Below are 24,593 nucleotides of genomic sequence, written 5' to 3'. Positions count from 1 at the left end.
TATGATTTAACGTTTTGTGATGAGTGACTCTGTTCTCCTGTGTTTTTTCATCCAGAAAACTGCGCTCTCCAGCCAGATGCTGCCAACCTCGACACCCGGCCACTCACCTTTAAATCATTCCTAACAAACTCTGTGAACTTACTTTTCCCTTGTGATTAAAACAACCATAACTTGCCCTCTGCCTGCAGTCTGCCATTTGGACGGGTGACTTCTTAAAGGTGTAGAGATGAACAAGAGAAACCTGCGTATCTACATCATTCTATTTGTTTATGGGAATACGTCTAATAAATCTACTCTGAGACTTATTTTAAAGATTATTGTTTTTACCACTTGGCTTCTTATGTTTAACAAGTAATATTAATATCAAGTTACATATAATTATCTCCTCCACTTGATTGCTTTGACAATTAATGTCACAAAGACCCCAAAAGCTTTAAAGCATCTCTCATCATCACATCCAAGTAGTGCTCATTGTGACAATAAAACAAAGTGTATCTTTAAATTTGTTGTCCCAAACCTTTTATTGCAGCTCCCAAAACAGATCATTTACAGAAACTGTGCCAACTTCAAATCGCATTAGAAATTCACAATAATTTAATCACCACAGTCAGAGTCTGCAGGAAATGATGAGTACTGCAGTCTAAAGTTGACAGCCAACACGGAGGCAAAGAGATGGCCAGTGTTTTCCCTACTTTTCATACACTGGTATTTTACCTGCTCCCTATATTCGCCTGTAAAACATAGCTGCTAACGTGTCACAACCCTGTGCTGCACGGACACGATGTTTGATCGAATGAAGTCTGTTTTCACCAGGTGGCTGCAGTGTGGTTGCTCTGTTTTATTTCTCATCCGTTTGTGCCGTTACAGAATCAAAATGTGTCCTCAAGTAGCAGACTTAACCCTTAAACTTGCCTGTCAACAAACAGCTTATGGCTTTACAAAAAAAACACTTTTAAAGCATCTTCTGAAAATTACAATTTCTCCAAATCCTTTTTAAAAAGGCTCCTTTAAAAAAAAATCTAGAAGCTCTTTCTTGGTAAAGATCTCCAATGTTAAAAAGGTTTAACAGTTCACATTGACTTACAAAGTGTTAGGAAGTAGAAAAGACCAGCTAGTGTTACAGGAAAATAAGCAAGACATCCTACACAAAACACTTACTGTACACCAATGGAATGTGTTGCATCCCTAACAAATGCTGTAGATACAATATGTGAGGACTAAACGCACAAAGTGGGAATGTGACGACAAAGAAACACACTAAAAAAATCCCACTAAACGTATGTGTGTTGTAATCAAATCTACAACATCAGTTCTACACATTGTTTACTGTCAGTGTCCCGCAAAAGGTGATGTACATTAACAAGAAGACACAAAGAGGATGTTTACTTGCAGATCTGGCCTTCAAAAGATGATGCTCTTCTGATAAGTGGTGTGTAAAGATGACGTTTTTGGGTCTGCCGTCATGGATTAAAATGCACACACCGAAATCAATTCTGACGTCACAAAGAAAATGACAACGGTGCTGCCAAGTTTCCCTTTAAGAAAATAAAACTGTTTGACTGGCAGCCAGTCATGTCTGGACTTCCAGAGGAATAGATGGAAAATTATAATGCCTGATCTGTTTAACCCTTCATGAGCCAGAGGTTTTGACAAAAATGGTGACGGGATCACACAGGGTTACGACTTTTATCCTGCCAGAACTAACATTTCTTAAAGGGATCATCAGGCCACCGTGTCCTTATTCATATCACAGTTCAAACTCCAACAGTTGAAGTTACAACTTCACTTATTCAATGGTCTTGAAATCATCTGTGGAAAAAAAGAAGAAAGAAAAACAACTAGGAATCTACAGAACACACACACACACATCTCTCTCTTGATCTCTCACTCTCTCACACTCACACAGGTTTATGTAGTCAGAGAACAAGTAAAGAAAACAAAAATTAAACACCATTTCCAAAACTACACCCTGACATCTACAGCTCACAGAAAGGAAGGATAAGGAATGAAAGATTTGTCAACACACAAGTCAAACACACATTCTCTCTGAGTTCATGTGCTAGCATATGGCTCATCCCGGAGTCGAAAACATACTGAGTGGTAACTTAATGGGCTGGGTCAGGAGGGAGGGAGGCAAGCTTTGCATAGAAACTACATCACCCTGACAGAAGGTAAGCTCAGCTGGGAGGAGCCAGTGTTCTGATGGCTTCAGTGACACTGCGCATTACAGGGGAAAACTCATCTAATCCAATAAATGTGGAGTGAAATGTTTCAGCTGCTTCCATCAGCAGGAGGGAAATGGAAGACACCAGCCTGGGGTGGAGACATTCTGCAGTGCTCTTCACAAGCCTTATAACTCAGAGACGGCTATGATTTGTCTTTAGTCCGGAACTTTGGCCCCATTTACTTTAAAATAAAGTTCCTGACTGCTTTTCCTATTACCGTTCTTACAGATAAAAGACTATGGTTGGCTGGTGTACAAGAACAGCACGCACACATGCACACATGGCCCGAAAATGTGGCCACACACACACACACACAACTGAAACACCCAGGACAAAAAAGAGAAAAGGGTGCTCTACTTTAAGAAGAAAAACAATAAGCAAAAAAAAAACTCAAAACACATGACGGGTGGAAACAGGAATACCATATTAGTAAACAGGTCATTCATCATCTCACACATTTACACTAAAAGGAGTAAATGTGGACTTAAGGAGAGGGAGAGGAAGAAAGGGGAGGGGAGGGGTAAGTGTTGTCATGACAACTCAATCTTTTCTCTGGAGGTGGAGAGATGCCTCGTTGTTCTGAGCGTGCTCAGAGGGTGCTGATGCAGCGTCAGTGGGTCCCTGCTCCGTCACCACGGCGACCGCTGCAGCCTCTACGTTTCTGTGAGAGCACAAACAGGATGTTTAGACAACAGCAGTCAACTTAATACTTTTTATTCTGGACTGACTAAAAACAAGTCTAAGAACAAAATAAGCAAACAAGTCCTTCTGCTACAGCAGCCAAAATGCAGCTTATTATCAGTTCCACATACACAGCAGACATTACCCTGCAAACAGCTGCTCTGGCTGCAAGCCACAATGTATTACACAATGTTTCCAAGACAAAGCCAAGAGCCTCCTTCACAAATAAAATGTGACAATTTAACTTCCTTATCATATGACTGCATTTGTAAAAAGCTAAGATTTGGTTTTTTTTGTGACCAGAAGACCAATGCTTAAGCTTCAACGTGCACAGGCTTCCAATTTCAGCACAGATACTTTAATATTCAAGTACAACTGCAGATGCACTTAGTTAAAGTTGTGACCACTCAAGATATAAAAATATGATTCTTACCAAATCCAAATCTAAATTCAAATGTATCCAGCCATATTTACCAGAATCTTTCTGCAGGTTCCTGGACTCTGACTAATATCTAGTAGCATACACTGTAACATGTGCATGTAAAACATTTTAAAGGTCATGGGATGCTGGTGAAGTTTGTTACATACTCCATGAGATCAAAGAAATTAGTTTGTCTTCTCGCGGTGGCAAGTGCAAGAACAAAGTTGATTTTGGCCAGGACTTTTTTATGCGTCACGAGAAATGTATGTGCAGAACTCCCAATAGGACTCTATGCGTTCAAGTTTTCTTTAACACATTTTGCTGCTGATCAATGGCAGAAATGCCAGTTTGGAGTTAATAAAGGAGGGTGCAAACATGTTTGGGGCGGCGATGGAAGGAAGTTTGAAGCTACTATTCGGTTTTGCTTGTTTGCCCAAATATTTGTTTCCTGAATGAGGGATAATACTGAGCTGATAATGTTCACGGAGGTAGAGGTGCAAGTGCTCGTAGCATGATAACAGATTGAACAACAGGTCTGGCAGACAGTTTTGTTTGGAATGTGTAAATTCTGTGCTCGTGTATTAGCTTTTCCACTTTATCGATTCTAACCAATCACACAATAGTTCTTGTTGTGCTGAGAGAGAGAACACATTTCTCTGTTCTTGTGGAGTATGTAACCTACACTACCACCAGTAGTGTAGGTTCTGGTGAATGTCTTTAACACTAGTCTAGTTAAATGAACAGTGTTTACCTGTGGGCTCATCCTGAATCTGTTCCTCCGTCTCAGCAAACTCTTCTGCTGCAAAGAGATAGGCAACATGAAACACACTTTTAAGATACTTAAGCCACATTTAATGATCAGGGCATGTGCACCAACCTTGTTCTGCTGCTTCCTCATACTCCTCCTGTGCTACATCTTCTTCTGTTTCTATGAGGAAACACATTAAACAGTATGAATAACTATAAACACCCCAGAAAAGTGATTAACACACAATCAGCACTACATATTTAATCAAGAGCAAGGCTGGGCAATGCCACTGGCTGACACACACTCTGTGTGTACTTAAATCAAATGTATGTGATCCTTATAAAGTCAGCTTCCTTAACTTTAATCTTTCCCTAAGGTTCAGTTACCAGTGCTCAATTGTGACTGGCTGCTTAAGGATAGCAGTGAGCTTTTGAGTGTCATCTATCTTCTCCTAGAAACCCAACAGCATTAAATAGCACATAAAAGCCTTATCCTGGGACTAATATTCGTCTGTCTAACCTGGTACTGTTTGCTCCTCCATTACTTCTTCTTCTTCTGGAGTACCCTCTGCTGCCTCTTCTTCGGGAGCCGTCTCCTCCTCAGCCTCCTCTTCTACAGCAGCTTCCTCAGCAGGTTCATCTGTGGGTGCTGCCTCCTCCTCCTCTACAGCTTCTTCTGAAGGTGCTGCCTCCTCCTCCACAGCTTCTTCTGAAGGTGCTGCCTCCTCCTCTACAGCTTCTTCTGAAGGCGCTGCCTCCTCAACTGGCTCCTCAGCAGGTGCAGCCTCCTCCTCTATTGTTGCTGCTACCTCCTCGGCAGCTTCTGTAGCCACCTCCTCCACTACTTCCTCAGCAGTTTCTTCTGTAGCCACCTCCTCCACTTCATCAGCTGCTGCTACCTCCTCGGCAGCTTCTGTAGCCACCTCCTCCACTACTTCCTCAGCAGTTTCTTCTGTAGCCACCTCCTCCACTTCATCAGCTGCTGCTACCTCCTCGGCAGCTTCTTCTGTAGCCACCTCCTCCACTACCTCCTCGGCAGCTTCTTCAGTAGCCACCTCCTCCAATACTTCCTCAGCAGGTTCTTCTGTAGCCACCTCCTCTTCTACTTCTTCAGCTGCTGTTGCTTCCTCTGCAGTTTCTTCTGTGGCTGTCTCTTCTTCTTCTTCGACTGCTGCTACCTCGTCAACAGCCTCTTCTGCTGCTACCTCGTCAACAGCTTCTTCTGCAGGAGCACTCTCCTCCTCTACAGGAGCTACCTCGTCAGCAGGCGCCTCAGCAACTGCTTCCTCCTCTGTTGCTGGTTCTTCCACCTCTTCGGCAGCCTGGTCAGCCATCATTTCTTCTGCAACCTCCTCAGCTGCTTGCTCCTCCTCCACTGAAGCAATCTAGAGCAAGTAAGAAGAAGTTTATGCAGTTAGAGCAAAGAAAGCAAGTAATCCAAAACCCACTGACTGATTGTCATACTGTAATGTGTAGGTCAAATTCAGGATTCGAACACAGTTACCCACAACTTTTCTGGACTACAACAGAGAACCATATCATATCATATTCAGTGAAGAAAAAAAACAGCTCAACATTTCTCTTGGAGTTTTAAACATCACATTGTATTGCATTACAGAGTAATCTCTACCTAGGAAGATAAGTAGCATTACAGGTAGGTCAGTGGAAGAACATTCACTGAACCTCCCCTGCCACATTAGTCATCTGTTTACTGTACAAAATAAGCAGTGTGATCAAAAAGTGCATAAAACTCTGCAGAAACATGAACATCAGTGGATACTTCAAATGTTTTCTGTACACCAATACAAAATACCTACCTCCTCTACTGCCTCCTCTGCAGGAGGAGCTTCCTCCTCCAGCACTTCTGGGTCTTCCTCAATTACCTATAAATGTAAAAGAACACACAACTCAAATGTCATCATCAGATTTACACTCAAATCTGTCAAAAACTGCTTACATTTTCAAAGACGTATCTGAAAATGGACATTTCGGCTTTACAATAAATAACCTGAAATGCACCAACCTCAGGCTCCTCAGGCTCCTCAGGCTCTGGCTCTGGTTCAGCCTCTGGTTCTGGTTCTGGCTCGGGCTCAGAAGCAGCAACCTCCGGCTCAGCTGCTACCTCAGGTTCAGGTTCTAGAGGGGAGATAAGTGAAGGTCACGCCAAAGCATTACAAATATGCATCCATGTCACACATGTCAAAACGGTTTCAAAGGCATTCCCATACCTGCTGGTGGTGCAGCAGCAGTGTCCTCTGCCACAGCAGCTTCAATAACATCTTCCACAGGCACAGGGTCAGGCTCAACAACAGCTAACAAAAGGAAAGGGGTAAATACATGTTACAGAGTTTAAACACGATCCCCTAAGCAGAGTTATCTTCAGTGAACGTGAAAAGCTCAAACGATAAGTGTGTTTTAATCCTGGGCTGTATTTCTTAGCAAAATCCTTGACAGTACTACACAATCAGTAAAAACCCACCACTGATGATGCTCAGAATTCAGTTTGGGCTAGCTATCTTTCACAGACAGCCATCTATTGTTTTATTGCAATCATTATTCTGACTTAATATGTCATCATTTAAACATCTACACCTACATTATTATGAGATTAAGCAATAATATAGAGATTTTTTAAGGATACACTGATTCATCCCAACTTAAACCTGCACATCTAGGAGGTCTATGTGAAGTTTAACTGAGACCTTAACAATGGCTCTTAGTGTTACATGCCTTTTGTATTGAACAATAAGCGTACCACAGTACGCTCACAGTATATACACAACTTCAACCTCAAACATCCACCCTGCTGTACTATGTCATGGTGTAGATACCAGTGATATTGTGAAGAATGTCGCAAAGCAACACTTGTTGTTCCCTCATTTCGCATCATCCATCTCTGTGCATATCAACATGTGTTACCTTGAGGTGTGGGTTCAGTCTCAGCAGGTTCCACTGGTGCAGCAGCCTCTTCACTACGGGAGGTTACGACAACGGCCTTCTCTTTGAGCCCTACATGAGATGATGCACATGTAGTTGGCATGTGTACTATGTGTGTGTGCAGTCCATGAACTAGCACATAATACAGACACACAAATACATATATAAAATATTGTACATAACTTGCTGGACCTAAATAAATGTATGACATGTAAACAAATGGCTTGGGTTTCCTTTGCTGACATTTCAGTTTAATCATATATAACATATTGGCATATATATTTTTTCATTGCTTAAAAACCTGGATCATCATTGGGGCAAAAGATATTTGCTTCCTGATTCCACAAAATATATCTTTGTAGAGTGTTTTTAAGATGTCCTCTAATACTGTATGGCTAAATGGAAAACATTACATACTGCAATAGGAAGTTACATATCAATAGTTCATTTCAGCCATTGTTGGAATACTTTGCTTGTTTCTGTACACCTTCTTCACACGGATCTCTTAACAGATCACCGATGAACCCACAAACAGGAGCTACCTTTAAGCTTGCAGAAACTTTATTGACAAGAGCAAATGACAGACCATCAGTCTTTATTAACTTAGAAAACACTTGTCATTACAGGGCTCCAATAGGAAGTGAATGGTCTATGACTGCAACCTAGTGAAGCCTAAATATGACTAAACTTACCACCAATGCTTTAAATCGTCTTTTTTTCCATGTAATATTTGTCGCCTATCCTTCCCAATTATCTCTCATCCTTGAACTTTGACTAAACTGGGACTAAAAAAAGAAGAAAAAAAACAAAGCTCCTGTACAATATTTATTCCAGAGACTTCCAGCTGACCAAACAAAATAAAAATGTAGCTGCACTACATGCCATGACCCCAATTTATAAGTTGCATTAGCCCTTTAACCTCCTTTTACCTTGTCTCAGCTGCTGATGGACCGCTGAAAAGTTAAGTCTTAACTCATTATTTGGCTTATAATCTGGTGAAATGTTTTACAAAATGCAATAAACTCAGTTGTAACTTTACAACTACTTTACTTTTAATCAAATACTTTTGCTAGATTTAAATCTATGAAAAATAAAATGTGGAGTCTACAATTAGAATTGTTTCTTCTTATTTAATTATTAGTTATTTACGAACAAATTAAATAACTACAGCAGGTATTAAGATTGTAAATCTGATGGAACACAGTGTTCCAGCTGTCAGAACATTTTCCATAGTTTGAGCACAGGTATATTCTGGTCAGCCGTGGCAATAAAATGTAATCACTGGCCTCCTATGAGATTAACATATTGCTGTGAAAACTATCACCTCTGACTTCATTTCTTGCCTCCTCCGTTAGATTTCTCAGCTTTGCTTTTCTTTTTTTTGTCTTTGCCAGGCTCCTTCTCCTTGTCCTCTTCCTGTGATTTTTTCTCGTCCTTCTCCAACTTCTCCTCTTTATTTGATTTCTTTTCTCCTCCCTTGTCCTCCTTGCTCTCCTCTTCCTTTGTCTCATCGGGTTGTTTGGCCTTTTCCTTTTGCAGTTTCTCCAGAGCCTTCTCCAGAGCCTTCTCCATTTCTTCCTTCTCCATCTTCTCCTCTTCCTCCTTTAACCTACTGGCCACTCTCTCCTTCACCATGGCTCTGATATCCTTCCTGCCCAGCTCCAGCTCCTTCTCCTCCTCCTCTTTAGCCAGGAGCTCCCTCACTTCAGCCAGCGCCAGCTTGGCAAGCTTCTTGGCCTCTACACGCTCATGGATGATGGCAAGTTGCTGCTTTAGAGCCTCTCGAAGCTTCCAGCCCACATCCTTAGTTGGGGAAGTTTCTGAGATGGATGAGTAACAACACTGTTTGGTGTTGCAGTAGATTTATACATGAGGGAATAAAACGGTCATGCTCAGATTGCCTCGGTTATCGGACACCACACAGCAGGCATGTGTGTGCACATCAATGAATCAATTAGGAGCATATTTATCCACAGCAACCACTCCCATGCCTTTTATCCGCTCACCAGTCGTGAACCGGCTCACAAAACCTGACTACTAGTATGCTGCTTTGGTTTGATAGAGATTAGACTCAAACACAGGTACAGGTCCACTCACAGGATAACCCTCAAGAGCAGATAATATCAGAAAATCGGTTTTTAAAAATTGGATTATTTACACATATGCAGGATTTTAGTTTATCAAAAAAAAACACACCTATCTGGATCTTAGACCACAATACGTTGTGAGTCCATTAGTCTAACACAGCACAGCTTCATGCATGAGGCTGCAGGATGATACCTTTCTTAGTTGCTCTCCTGGACTCATCTCCAGGTTTTTCATCTAATGTCACACACAAAGAACATAAGAGATTTAACACTACCGTCTGTCACTTCAATATAGACTGAAACAATCAACCCATACAAAGCAATAAGTCAATAGTAGCTGAAGTTGTGCTACACAATATGTCCACAGCCCTGCAAAGTACAAAGTCCACTAGAAATGTGAAGCAAATCAAAGCAAATAATTCAATTAAACTTGAGTGCAACTGTGTGGACGCTATTTTAACCTGCTATTGTATTACAAGGATTTAGACAACCAATCTTACTGTCAGAGGACTGACAATGTGGCATAACTACAAATTATTCTCAGCCTTGTTTAGGTACTCAGTTCCCCAACAGTTAAAAAGCTGGGAACCAGCGGCCCGCCAAGTCAGGAGGTGGAATTTATTGTCAACCGCTACAATTACTCTATCACACATCAGAGCTCAGGAGCTTGTCGTCCCATGGTATCTGCTTTTATTTCACCCTCCACTTACTCCATTATGCACTGTGGATTTTTAAAGGATCACAAACACACAGGAGTGAGTAAATTAAAAATAGTTCAATACAATAAAAACTCTTCAGTCTTAGTGTTACAGCCTTAAAAAGAGGAAATTAAAAACCTTAGTGTGTATTTTCTGTTGCAGCAGACAAATACAAATGAGAGGACACCACTGTGTTTAACTGGAGAGTTAAAACAGAGCAAAGGACGGTTTATAGATGGACTTTGTATCAGTTAAATTTAACAGGTAAGAGCAACTCTGATAACCCAGCGTGAGACTTTGCCCGGTCTAATATATTCTGATTGTTTAGTTCTGTGTCTTGCTGCCATCAGTGTATAACAGCATCATGGAGTTTACTTTCTAATAAGCCAAACCTGGAGTCACTCCAACCCTGAGCAGGAAAAGCCGGTTTCTGAACCAGGCGTCACCCATGCATTTATACCGCACCATTAAGTTTAAGGCAATTCCGTTGACACAGAAACACACACCCTGTCACCTGCCCACAACAAAACAAAACCTGGAGCTGATTTTATCTTTAAGAGGCGCACAACCTATATATGTGTATATACACAAACCTAACAATCGCATGATTCGAAGTTTTGGTGTGTCATGGCTGAAAACGGATAGGTTTAAGACACTCGTATTTATTATAGCTCAAGAAAAATGAGGAAAATGGCACAAGTACAGTGAAATAAGCTACAGCTTTGCAGAAACAACCAAACAACAACATGGAACGTGATTGCTGCAGAGTACACAAAACGTTAGAGATGTGATGCACGGTTTTGACTTGATATGTAGTCATGAAAAAGAAATCCTACAATTCTATATCTGGACTTAAAACCGGGCCGATATTGTGCAAATAAGACGTCATATGCACTAGCTGCAACTCATAAATTTACACCTGCATTATTAAATCCAGGTACAGATCACAAGCTAGTGGCAGGTAGAAAAGTAGATCCAACATAAAACCAATAGTCCTAAACTTTAGTTTAAAAAAGTACAAACTCATGCATATTGTCCGAGAGGATAGAGCAAATCTTTTCAGCATCTTTTTCTGCCATGCAGAAAAGGAAAGAAGGGGACAACAGAGTCATCCGAGTGCAAATCCTTCTTGCATTTTGTGGAAGGTTGTTGAGTTGCTGGCTGCTGCCAACAGAATTGTGCAGAAAATATCTTCTCAAAAATTGGTTTAACAGTAATCTTATAAAAGGTGTTCCTGAGTATCATTTTCTATATACAGGTGGAGGAAGCGACATCATAGACAATACTGCCAAAGGACATCACTTTTTAAAGAGTCTGCTGACACGAGAATGTTTATAGAGGTGACACCTGGGATGGGAGCTAGAAAGGGGGCGCACAGCTAGTCTGGAGACATTAACGTCCAAAGCTACGTTCAAGGTTAAGTTGTCAAAACCTGCAAAAGTAGAGGAAAAAAACTACAGTTCATCCAACACTGTAGCTGTGGCTGCTGAACCTGGGGCCCTTCAAAACAAGAGCATTACAGGTTTATCGGTTTGCACCAGTCGACCGAAGGCTATTGGTTATGGAGGCCGACTATGACGATCTTCTGTCCCTGACTTCCGTCCTCCTTGGCTCCTTGTCTTCTGACCGTTCCCTCATCCTCATCATCCTCATCTTCCTCCTGTGCCTCCAGCACTCTTCCGGAGGCACCACGCTCATCCTCCTCCTCCAGGGGCTCCAATGGGTTTATCAAACCGTACAGGAATGTGAAGAAACTGCTTAACCAATCAGAGCTGCCCTCCTCCACTTCTTCTAACCAATCCAGCACCTCGGATTCACCCTGACCATCGCCCTCACTGGTCAGGCCTACGCAAACAAGAATGGGGGGGGGGGGGGGGGGGGGGGGGGGGGGGATGAAGGCAATGGTGGATGGGGGGGGGGGAGTTTTGGGTGGAAAACGTGTGGAAATGAAAGAAAACGTGGAAGAACTAATAAAATAAGGAGAAACAAACAACAGTGGGATCAAATGAAGAAAAAAAGATGTACTGAAAAGGGAGGAGAGAGAGGAAAAGAAACAAGAGGAGAAGGTAAGAGAAGTTTTAAGCGTAGGTTAGGCAGCGAGGGAACTATTCAGGCTCTATCATTAGCAAGGGTGGGCTATCTGCACAAGAAAAGCAAGGTTTGCACCAGCTCAAGCCATTATAGTATAACAGAAAGCCCCGTCAAGAGGTGCTAAATCTAAGAATTGTTTAACAACAAACATCATTGCACCTTGCTTATCATATGCAGGTAGCCTTGGAATCATAGACACACTCAGAGAAAAACAAGGCAAAGCTGCAGCTTGGTTTCTTGGTTGTGTTATTGTAATACAATTTTTAAAGGTATGAGACTTGAAATGTTTGTGTTAAAACTGCATTATGTAAACTAGTACATTAAAAAGTTACAAGTGCCATTCATTTTCAAATTTAGATAAAAGGGAGCAACAAAGCTGTGACAATCTACCATCAGACAACATTTCTAAAATGCTGTATGTCATATTTTTAAGATAAAAATCTTACTGAGAAATGCACAAAAGCAAATGGAAGTAGATGCAACAGCAGAGGATCTGTGCTATTCAAGGCAATTAAAGATGCCGAGCTAAAATGATTGGCTTGAACACACACAAAGGGAGAAACAAGTGGGACCTTTAAAGAGAGCAAGAGAAGAAGAGCATATGCATGGTTGCATGCACTATTTAACCAAGAATCAAGCAGCATCCACTTGTGAGTGGTAATTTAAGTAGGAATGGTTAGAGAGATACAGAGATTACCTCGATAGACAGGTTTGAAAAACAAAATAACCCCCTGTCTGAAGAAGGGCAAACAGATGGGGGGCATCTTGTTGCCTCACAACTCTTTCCACAGTTAAATCTCAAAGTCCTCCAAGGAATAATGTGAATAAAAAGACAGAATTCTGACGTCATACACAAAACTAATATTTAGGTGCTATGCAGAGCACCTTGTTAAGCCAAGTCCAAAATAGGTTTCTGTGGGGATTTAGTCACACAGAGGTGACCTGGTGTGTACAAACTGGATCTAATATGATTCCAAAAACCTTATCTTGTATAAAACCATCCAACAAGGAGTAACATTTTCCACTTTAAACTGTGTTGAACAGAGCTCTTCAGCTGCCTCACATTATTGTAGCAGTATTTCCACCAAGAGTTCCAGGAACTTTCAATTTCCAAGAACTGCTGTCCAGGAATATGTTTTTTTAACACAGCAGGACTAAGGCTTCAGATGTCTCCTAAATGCTTTAGTCTAAAATTCCCTTTTCAAATGGTCCATTGACTGTAAAACTGACTGGGTAGCCCGGTCCTAATTATTGTGAGCTACAGACTACAACCTCCCTCATGTTTGTAGTTACATCATATATCATTTACACAAAATGCTGGGGGGGGACCCACCCAAGGTCAATTACAGTTAACAGAAAACACAGGAAGGATTTTCCAGAAGTTAGGTGTCTCCTGGGAAAAAGTCAAAATGCTTCTTTAGTTAAATGTATTACAACAACTACTGAAAATCAGGAAGCTTTAGAGAGCCTAGAGTAATTCAAACGGTGACATTAGATGAGGGACCGACTTTATACTGAAAACTCTAACGAGTTCAGCTTTTCGAATGTTTTCAAGGATGGCGCTGTCTCTAAGATAAACAGTCGGCCATTTGATTGTAAGCCATGCAAAAGAAACCCAAATTGCCATGTAATGTAACTGACAAACACAAAACACATCATCAGTGGGCTGCAGGATTTGTCACTGTTATATCATGTGGAAGTATATAATAATATACAAATATTATTATATCAGACGTTTCCCCTTTCTGCATGACACGGACACAACATACCAACATTAGTTGTACATGTTAGGGATAAATTTGAGAAAAATACACTTGCCTAGCAGAACTTTGGCATCCTCAACATCAAAGTCACCATCGCCGTCTGTGTCGTATGCCACCAGTTTACCTACAGCAGCAACAAACACACATGACTTAAGAGTTAAGTAACTATAAGGATACATTTAGAGACATTCAAACACATCACAGACACAAGTGAAACTTAGTTAGGAATGCAGGCCTTGAAAAAAAATTAGAGGCCATCCTAAAGAAATACACCAAGCATGTGGGAGATGTAATGGCTGCTAATTTGGTCTGTGACTACGATGCATGATTCATGGATTTGACCCAACTGTCTGTTTGGTCAAACACTGCTGTAAGCCAAAAGACAGATGGATTCCATTAAGGATAGGGACATAAGACACAGTAAAACAACATTTGGGTTGTTGCTTTTGTTTTTAGTGATAGTCAAAGAATGGTAGTATCAGCTGAGTAAGTTGGAAGTAAGAGCACATATCTTGAAAGCACTACAGTAATGATCTAGAACAATCAATTGTAAAAACAAAGGGTGTAAGAGAAATATGGGTTCTTATTTTTACCTTGCAAGGCCTCAGACAGGTTAATTTGTAAGCCCTTAGCCTTGTCTGCATGCAAAACACAGAACATACAGATTGGAATAATAGCAAGATTAAGAAACACAACAGAGCAGATTCATATTTCATGTGCATACTATACAGACATGATGTAATGCAGATTAGTAATAGATTGATCAATACATAACACAGACATGCATCGTGTGGAACATCTCAAAGTAAATAGTTTCAGTATAGACGTGTGTCAACATGCAACAAAACGATGAGATAGCAATGACTGCATGAGTCAGTATCTGCTGTTATTTGCCGTATGGCTACATGTGACCGCTGTGATGTTAACAATAATAGTGTGAAGGTATACAAACTTAGCCTTTCAGAATATATGTAACCAACAGCATAATCAGGACTCCTAGCAGTGGTAATTGGTATTCTCTGGGATATGTTTTGCTTTGACTGAGTGCTTTGCAGCCATTTTATCATACCTCATTTGCATTCTATTTACCTATGTGTGGTTTAAAGCGAGTTGGATCAGTAAAAGCTGCTTAAGTGATGTTAGTGGTTAGCAAATAATAGTTAGACTTGTTCTCATTAGGATTAAACTTCACTTTAGAGACAGATGGCGGGTGATACGTCTGTGGACAGATGAAGACAAAAGGCAAACAGGTTGGTGCCACACCTTCCACCAAGATCCATAAGGTGGATCACATGCAGCTGCTGTTAAAGCTGTGTGTGTGTTTGTGTGTGACTGTGTCTACCATCGTGCACCCACCAAGGACTCCCTGATAGTCAACCAAGTCAAAGTAGACCACAGCTACAGATGTCCAGACACCTAGCAGGGCTAGAACGATGAACCATGTAAAGAAGCTGCTGCTGCTGGATCCAGAGTCAGCCTTTTTTCCATTCTTACTGGCTGACTGGGTTTTTGTACCATCTGAAAAACAAAGAAAATACATGAAGTCAGGTTCAGTTGTCGGTTTGACAGTCAAACACAATAACATTCAGAGTACATTCAAACAATGATGTTAAACCTTTTTAGTGGTAGAGCCTCAAGACTATATTTTGACTAGAATAAACAGTGGTGTCTATGCGTACGTTGATTTAGCCTATTTCACTCAATTATAACATAACACATGAGTTTCATCCACACAGGTGTCTTTTATCAAGATGGTGCAAGATGGTGCAAGCAGGGCTAGCAGCCAACCATGTATTCCGTATATTTAAATCTGTTAGGAATTGTTTCATCTGTTGCATCTCTCTCAGACGTGGCTCTGGGCACAGGCAAGGAGGCAACAGACACAAAAAATAAACCATAACTGACAAGCTATTCCGGGAGTGTTGATGACATCCCACAATGCATGATGGGAGAAAATAGTGGCAGAGAGAATGAACAGGTGTTAAAGTCCGCTACAGGGTGCTAGGTCAAATCTAAGATACTGCAAACCCTTTGTGTAACTCTCACTGCTCTACTAAGCTGAAAATACTTCAACTGAAATTGAGGGAACTTCTCTTCTGAGATATCTCAGAAACAAGTAGAATATCAAAATCCAGCATTGTCTTTGTGATTTTACAACAGAGGTTTTTTTCCTTCCGCATAGTCTACCACAGAGGACTGGAACGACACAATTAGCTGCATCAATTAAAAAGTGTGTGGCCAAAAACTCACAAGCAAGATAAGCAACCCTAAGTACCTGGCTACATGTGCCGAAATGAAATCCATTGTTTAAGTACACATTTTCAAGAAAAGACCTCAGGTTATCACCTTGCAACAAACTGGCTTTAACAATGACCTCCACACTGCACTGTCCCTCTGAACAGGCTTGTTTCTCACCTTGTACTTCCCCAGATATCAATGTTGGGATAGCTGTGATGACAGGAGGGGTAGCAGACTCTGCCAGGGTTGCTGGATCTCCCATCCCTGCTCTATGGTGGCCTGGCTACCCAACTAACTAAAAAGCTGTTAAGTGGCCACAAAGGCAGCTTCCAGTAGCCAGCTAAAGGAACCAGACCAGGTCTCTTTCTCCCCCTCTCCCACCTCCTCTGAGTCTTTATAAGGCCCACCCCTCTCTTTTCTTTTGACTGGCTTTCTTTCTCCTGCTCATCTGTTCGTCACCCTAGCTCTCTATCACTTTTTTCTCTGATATGGCTCTGGAGGTCGGAGCTATTTATAGTGCCATCACACCAGCTGGCCTTGACATACAGAGAGAGAAAAGACCACAGCCATTAACATCACTGCTAGGTGCCACAGCACTGCCAGCTTTAAAAAACTACCCCTTCCTGCTGTCTGATATAGAAGATCATACATCATATTTCACTATAGTGAATGTAACAAAGAGGGGGAACAGAATCAACCTTCATTTTAATTTGCATCTTGAAGGTTTGCCCTTCTCTGCTTTTAAGCAATTAACTTATAAACAATCTAACTGCTGCACATATACCATTACATGCAACCCAAAAGCTACTTGCTTATGTTACTGATCCTTTTGTCTTGGTAGAATTTAATAAACATAATTAACATTATTACTAGTAATATCGTTTAAATTATACCTGCAGCCTTTTTGGTAACACACAGCTGTGTTCAGACACACAGCTCAGCCATGTCAGCTATTTCTATGCACACGTCTGTGGCCTGAGGCACTCGTGAACCTACACAGTTTCAGTCATTACGTGGGGGGGTTGTGCCATACCATCACCTCACACAGACAAGAAAACTTTCACCTGGGCTCCTACTTTGAAAAAGAAAAAACAAAATAACACTAATCTAGTATTTAGCTGAAACCAATACAAGAAGATAGTTTTCTTCTTCTGGGGGTCCAGAAGCCTTTCTTTAAACTTTTGGCACAAGGGGAAAAAGTTAATGGATTTAACATGTTTGACTACTTGCACAATCAGAGAGGCTAAGGATTACAAATAAACTCAAATGTAATGCAAATTAAAAGCTAGAAAAGGCCATCACAGAACAGACTGGCCCATTATGTGAGGTATTGCAAACCCTTTTAACGATCCCTTTAAGCTATATTCTAACTACAATGTAAGCCACGTGGCAGACACTTCTGCTGCAAACAATACTAGTATTGCAACAAATGTGACACAGCAACAAAGAAATTCCAGTTTACACAGGCAGACTTTTGCTTTTGGAATAAGCAACAGTTCAATCCGTGATTAGGAATGTAGAGAGTGAAAATTAAGCACTACTCCACCCCCTAGTAGAATCATCCTATGTTATTCTGCTGCTCTGAATACCTGCAAAACTAAGACGGTCTAATATGCCACACACTAAAAATGCCATCTAAAATGTCCACACATACACACACCAAACAAAACAGCACAAAGAAACCATGCAATAACATACCACTTTGTACTTCTGTACAGTCCATTTTCATTTGCAACCAGCAGCTAGTTCACACTCGCATGCAGGAGACTTCTTCTCCAAACAAATAAAAACCTTTCTCTGCTAAGTCTCTTCTCTGTGACAATCTGTACACATTGTTCACAGAGCAGCTCCTCTTAAAGTCTTATGTAAGGGCTGCTGTGCACCGCCTTCAAACTTACTTTTCTTCCCTTGAGCCTTAAACATGCATGTGTCTTTGTGCACATACACACACAGCCATGCTTCAGAGGACATTCCAGCTCTATGGATTCTCTGACCTTTGACACAGCTGACAAAACGCTGACCTCTGATCCTACCTAACTTTTGAAAACACCAACACCGTTTACCACTCAGTTTTATTTCGATAACAGGCGCTGTGATCCACACATGGCAGGAAAAAGATCCTACTCCTTGCTTTGTTGTGCAAAATCCCCAGAAAGACACTATTATTAGCAAACTGTAGTTTGTGGAAATGAGCAAGCCACAGGCACTGTGTAAACACACTGGCCAATGATTTCAGTTTTTCAGAGCTCAACACAAATCTGCCTTAAAATATCATGGAAAATGTGCTCAGAAAGTATATTCTGATTTGATATCTTCAGATTATCTCCAGTTTACCTGACCTGAACTGTAACCACCATTAGAATGTAAGCTTTGAGGAAGAGGATTTTAGGGGAATGGGAAGCAGGAAAAACCAGTGTATAACACACCTGGGAGCCATCTACAGCATTGTTCATTGTTATTCTGATGCACACTACAAAAATGTAGTCCCTTGTATACACAGCACTGCACATCCATGCAAGACTACACTGGGGTTAAGTTAAGAATAACAATACACTCTGCAAATGCAAAGATCACACCACAGCATCACACATCAGTCTCAGTGGAACAGGCTGTTACCCTTCTATCTCTGGATACATGAACCTCCGGCCTTTCGGAAAGGGAAAAATGAGGAATAGCCCTTTAGAGACACATGTGAGGGTAAAGGGTCATAATATCATTAGAAATACACACAACAAAGGTAAACTTCTCTCACATAACTATAATCAAAGTTACATTCAACATATCATGTAAAAAAACACTTCTCTTTTTTTAAGATGGATTATGAAAGACAAAACTATTTTTGATCACATGGTGCAACAGAAATCACAGGTCTTTCCCTCTCTCAGTCATAGCTTTGCCTACTTCAGTTCCCACTATAAAAATCTTCAATGAACTTTGCAAAAACAGCAAGAAATCACAGTTAAAATTGACTCGAGGAAAACCTGTGTGACTCATAGATCCACACTTGGCAGGTTTCTAATGTAAGCATTTAGGTTAAACATCCTCTCATTCCAAAATGTGTCACACAATCCAGAGTGCATCCTTATGAACCACTGCACTTATGACCTACTTGGCTGAATAAGTCAGCTCTCAAGGATACATTATGCAACTAAGTGTCAAAAAATGACATTTAAATGTCAGATCATACATTAAATAAACTGGGCTATAATTAAAAGAATACATTTGGACATCTGTATTGTATGCATAAATTATGGACCCAAATGGTGTGACGTTGTCAGGTTAAGAACATAAATAAATACATAAACATAATTATTACATCAAATCCTTTGTATATATCATCCAATTTAACTATATACATGGATGCACAGGGACTGTGGTGGGCGAGGTCAGGATAAGACTGAAAAAGAACACTTTGTTCTATGAACTTTTGTAACCTTTAGGCTGCACTGCCATGCCGAGGAACACAGCAAAACCTTTAAAAGTGACAATACTCCAACATCTGATGGAAGTATTCACTCATACTACTGTTGTGTCCGGATAATATGTAGCCTAAAATGACTATGGAGGAACCAATGAGCTCTGAGCAGCCATCAAAGGACAAAGTGTACTCAAAGCTGGGCCTCTTATATTTTGTAACGTATACATAGCCTACACACACACACACACACACACACACACACACACACACACACACACACACACACACACACACACACACACACACACACACACACACACACACACGGCATGGGCACACACGTCTAACCACAGCCACGTGTCAACCTGAAGCCATCACACAGTGAAACACAGTATGTCCAGTGATATATTGAGATATTTGTTTATTTGTGTGGAGTACATGTTTGTTTTATTAACTCGGGAGTGCGCTCGTGCCTTGGCTGCGTGCAGTGGAATTTAAGTGTTTGATGAGTGGAGCAGCGCGCGGTGCTCTCTCCGTAGGACGGAGCCATAAGAATCCAGCTCTGGGTCCGGGTGCTAGGAGACCCCACAAGCCACGTACTACCCCACCCCGCGGCTCCATATATTGACACGTGAGCATTTAGAAAAGTGGCTGGACCAAACTGGGGGCGGAGTCCCTGCCTGCGCCCCCCAGGTGCCAAGTAGTGCTAACAATCCTGGTACAACTCATGCAGGCAAATGAACATGAACAGCCGACATTACCAACAGATTTTAAAATGAAAACGCACGAGAGAGAAAGCCAGCGTCATCTCTCGCGTGCGATGATGTGCTGCACAGTAATCCCCGGGAGCTGGAGTCGCCATGGTCAACCAGCCTCGACGCCGGATAAACAGCTGGTGAATACGGCAATGGCGGAAAGACAGTGTCTGAACATGTCGTACTGTGAGAGGGGAAAGGCGCTCCAGCCGTCTTCATCACATTAACAAGCCGAAAACAAAGCTAACTGCGTGACTACACCGCGACGTTTCAACGCAGTAAAAATAGCAAAGCTTAAACAAACAGCGCAGCCTCTCCTGCGTAAGCACACACACACAACGACACCATTTTCTAAAGCTAAATAAAGCTAGCTAGCTAATGCTAAAGCCCTGAATGAAATAACAGCTTAACAGCTGATTAACTTTCAAAGGCCTGCTGCCAGTGAAAGCTCGAGGCTGCAATGCATCGGCACCAGCCACTGCAACCTCTGACAGAATGAGAAGCAGCAACGCACCTTTTGATTTTACGTGCGCTTTGGCGTTTTTCTTTGAAGCCATGGCGACTCTCTGACAGCTGGGCCGTTACACTTCTTGGAGAAGAGCAGGAAAGGGACTGGAGCAGCCGGATGCTGAGTTTCTAGCAGTAAAAAGAAATCAAAATTCGTCCTCTGCCTCATAAAACTGAGAGCCAAAGAAACCCCGTCCACTTTAGGAGTGACATCCGTCTCGACCAATAGCAGGCGTGCTGCACAAAATAGGCGGGGCTTTAGCGTTTATAGACCAATTGAAATGAAGAGGCGGAGAGCTTATTCAACCGTGTGGTTAGTCTTATCTTTGCCCCGCCCCCTCGCTCCTCTGGAACGTGGCAAGATGGTAGATCCGCTGGCAGCGTGTTGTTTTCGCTGTTCCTCTCAACACAGCGTTCAAATATTATGTCCACGCAGAAACATCTGAAGGCATGGTATCAGGCCTGTTTGGGTGTATTTCACATCAGAATAAATAAAATAATTCAAATTTCTGTTATTTTTGTCTACAGATTGGCAAACAATTGGCAACAAAACTTTTATAATCACAAATAGTAATGAAATAAATTATATAATCACAAACTAGTAGTGATGATGCTGTTTCTTTTTAAATATTTGTCATATACTACTGCTATTTTGTTAAAAAAATAAATATATGAATACTGAATATGGATTTACCAGCAGTCAATAGACTTTTACTTTTCACTATTCTGATCTTACTGTAGGAGTTTGTGATGGTGCAATGATTTGTCCACATGTACCTAGTCACACCCTCCTGCTGAGCATGGTTAGCATTTGGTTATCTCGTAGGCATATCTAACACAGTCAGCTCACAGACAGGACCAGTGTGTGTGTGTGTTGCTCCCACCCTCTGTATGTATGGTTAAGCCATTAAGCTTTGAATTGACCTAATCACCATGTGGGGTAGTGATTTGGATACAAGCTATGATCTAATCACCTGAATGGAATTCCATTTGCATGGTGGGAACATTTCACCTCCTCCTGATGTCTTTCTCTGTATTTCATACTACACTGTATCAAAACACAAAGACTTGGAATCACCGAGCAAACACAGAATCGAAGTTTGAAAATGACTGCCCTAAGTTTGCATGCTTCCACAAACAGGTCAGGTTACAGTTTACAGTCGTGCCTTTTTACATGCATGTAGTGCATACTTTGAAGCGTCCCCTGGGATCAATAAAGTATTTCTGATTCTGATTCTGATTTTGTATGAACCATAGTGTAAGGTCCTTGAATTTGAGTGAACTTTAGCACCAAATGGGAAGAAGGTCCCTCCAGGCTTCCACCTACCAAATGTGTTGAACAAAAGGTGTCGAATGCCAAATGGGTTTGTGTTTAAACACATCCACCCCCCTACAAAAAATCCACCCCACTGTTTTTGTAACTGGTTTTATCTGGATGAACCACACCCAAGTTGGTTTACTTCCAGCCCTCTAATCAAATTATCATTTGAATAGTGGCTGCATCCTTTAAAGGACACATATGTAGACTGATTATGTCACAGCATAGACTCTTTTGAATGTAACCTGCAAGTGTTCCCTGGTAACAAAAGATGTATGAGGCATCTGGACATACTCCAGGATGCAATTGTACCATTGGTTGCAAATGTGCCTTATTTTGGAATAGGAACATGAACAGTGGTTAACTGGATATATCTACTAGAGCTTGTTACAGAGAAATCTTTTCATCTTTGTGAGATGGTAAGAACAAGAACAAAGTGTGATTCAGCCCAGACATTTCATACATTACAAGAACTCCATGTACAGAACTCTTCGTACAGCCCCTCCCACATGCACAGGTTTTGAAACCCCCTATAGCAGAGCAGGGGGTTATCACCTTGTAGGTGTCCCTATCAGCTCTGTGCAGGGCCTGGAGGCCAAAGAACAGCAGAGTGATATGTCTGCACTGGACTTTAAATGTTTGCTTTATATTTTACTCTGACAGACATGCTAATGCTGATGACACCCCTGTGTTATATACTTAATTAAATTAACAAAGCAGGTGCACGTAGGGATGTCGATTTCAGCAATTTCAGCTATTGAAATGACTGAGACCAGCGGCTCTCTCACTCCCTCTGCTGACAGAGGCTTCCCTCGCCCACTGTACACTGCAACATTGATTGATTCATATTATTTTTGAGAACATACCGACTTCAACTACTTCAACGACTACTTATTGTCATTTAAAAGTGTTGAACTGTTCCAGTTAACCTTTAGTTTTGTCTGGCACATATTCCAGTCCAACTGTAAACTCTACTAGAGTAGAGAGTATAGTCCTGCTTTTTTTGTGATGTGTGTGAGAATGTAGGGACCAAATACAACACCTTTACATGTTAAACACGCCTTTTGTGATATTCTTAAAAAAACAAGGTCCCACCGAGATTTGAACTCGGATCGCTGGATTCAGAGTCCAGAGTGCTAACCATTACACCATGGAACCCCCACAGGAACCTGATGTTTCACTGTGGACTGCTGTCAGTGGGAAATGCCAAAATAGGGCAATTGTTATACTAATAGCTAGCTGTAAAAACTCACTTTCATTTAAGCGACACCTGTAGTTCTTTACATGTGTTTGTCCTGCATGTAGAATCTGAGTTCCCAGCTGAAAGGACTGCCTGTCCTTACTGTCTCTGTGATCTTTCACTTCACAGTATAACAGCTGTGCACAGACAGAAGACAACCAGAAAAACATCATAACATTTTAAATTGCTCAATTAAAACAGCATGTTTTGCATGTTTTTTCTGACTGAACTGAAAACACGTTAAGACTCCTACATGAGAGATAGACTGGGACATCAGGCTCAGTAAGAACACAACAAAGGTAAGACAGTTCGAAAAAGGCCAAATAATCACATTCACACTCCAATGTGAAGCCAATGGCATGAAGAACATGAAGAACATGAAGAACACTGTTCAACATGTGGTGTAAATTTCCAGTTAGTACAGCAGAGCACACAGCGCCTCCCTGTGGTTCACACCAGTCGATGTGGATTACAGTCATGATTTATATTCTGCGTGTCTTTGAACACACCATTTACTATTTTATCTTATCTTTTAAGGAGAAAAGGATAAGGATGTGTTGCAATAATCCAAATAAAAAAAGCATGCAGGTACAGTCCAGTAAAAATAGGAGAGTTATCATTCTGTCTCAGGTCCCATCAAGACATGCTGAATAGGGGGAAAGGGCAGTGGGGAGGTCTGGAAGATCTGTCAGAACAATTGTCTCTTCAACACAACAGCAGTATTGATGATGGTGGACAGTGAGGAAGCTGCGTCATCATCTTCGAGGACATTAAGGTGGCCTGTTGAAACTATCAGAATTCCTTTATTTTTTAAATTCTTTTTGTTACAGACAAGTTTCCCAAACAAAAAAATGCAATGAATGATTGGCATAAAATAAAAATACACTGCTCAAAAAAAAATAAAGGAACACTTAAAGAACTCAATGTAACTCCAAGTCAGTCACTCTTCTGTGAAATCAGCCTGTCCAGTTAGGATCAACACTGACTGTGAATCAGTTTCAGCTGCTGTTGTGCAAATGGAACAGACAACAGGTGGAAATGAGGCAGTTATCAAGACAGCCCTATAAAGGAGAGGTTCTGCAGGTGCTGACCACAGACCATTTCTCTGCTCTCATCCTTTCTGCCTGATGTTTGATCACTTTTGCATTTTGTCAGTGCTCTCAGCCCTAGAGGTAGCATGAGGCGGTGTCTACAACCCACACAAGCTGCTCAGGTAGTGCAGCTCATCCAGGATGGATCAATGAGAGCTGTGGCAAGAAGGTTTGCTGTGTCTCTGTCAGCACGACCGGTTTGGTGGTTACATTACAGGTTGATCCACTCAAGTTGGATCAGCCTGTAATGTGATTTTGCACTTTTATTTTGAGTATGGTTTCAAATCCAGACCTCCACAGGATGGTGGATGAAGCTGTCTGACAGTCGTATGGAGTCGTCTCGAAGGCTTTGGAACCTTCTCCCTGAAAGTAGAAG

At 41.4% G+C, this 24,593-nt stretch overlaps 1 protein-coding gene and 1 non-coding gene across 10 annotated transcripts; both read right to left on the bottom strand.

Annotated features, from left to right (window-relative positions):
• Positions 1-496: 496 nt before the first annotated feature.
• On the bottom strand, positions 497-20,756 carry asph (aspartate beta-hydroxylase). 9 transcript variants are annotated; one of them, XM_028427129.1, is made up of 13 exons: positions 16,066-16,245; positions 15,007-15,168; positions 14,244-14,288; positions 13,706-13,774; positions 6,994-7,083; positions 6,303-6,386; positions 6,091-6,210; positions 5,892-5,959; positions 4,974-5,459; positions 4,595-4,883; positions 4,205-4,255; positions 4,079-4,126; positions 497-2,886 (listed from the first exon to the last, which is right to left on the bottom strand). In XM_028427129.1, the coding sequence occupies exons 1-13, from the start codon at positions 16,148-16,150 to the stop codon at positions 2,879-2,881; spliced, it is 1,605 nt and encodes a 534-aa protein (XP_028282930.1). In that variant the 5' UTR covers positions 16,151-16,245; the 3' UTR covers positions 497-2,878. The 9 variants fall into 9 exon arrangements, with proteins under 9 accessions (XP_028282930.1, XP_028282931.1, XP_028282926.1 ...); XM_028427130.1 differs by having other exon boundaries at positions 4,595-4,973; positions 5,064-5,459; XM_028427125.1 differs by lacking the exon at positions 16,066-16,245 and adding an exon at positions 20,576-20,756 and having other exon boundaries at positions 4,595-5,459.
• Positions 20,757-22,972: 2,216 nt separating this feature from the next.
• trnaq-cug (transfer RNA glutamine (anticodon CUG)) lies at positions 22,973-23,044 on the bottom strand. The gene has a single exon. It is a non-coding gene; the product is annotated as a tRNA-Gln (tRNA).
• Positions 23,045-24,593: the final 1,549 nt, after the last annotated feature.

Source organism: Parambassis ranga, chromosome 17 (genome assembly GCF_900634625.1).
Source record: "Parambassis ranga chromosome 17, fParRan2.1, whole genome shotgun sequence".
Taxonomy (NCBI): Eukaryota; Metazoa; Chordata; class Actinopteri; family Ambassidae; genus Parambassis; species Parambassis ranga.
The sequence above is the reverse complement of the archived record's forward strand: the minus strand, read 5'-3'. Positions and strand labels throughout refer to the sequence as shown.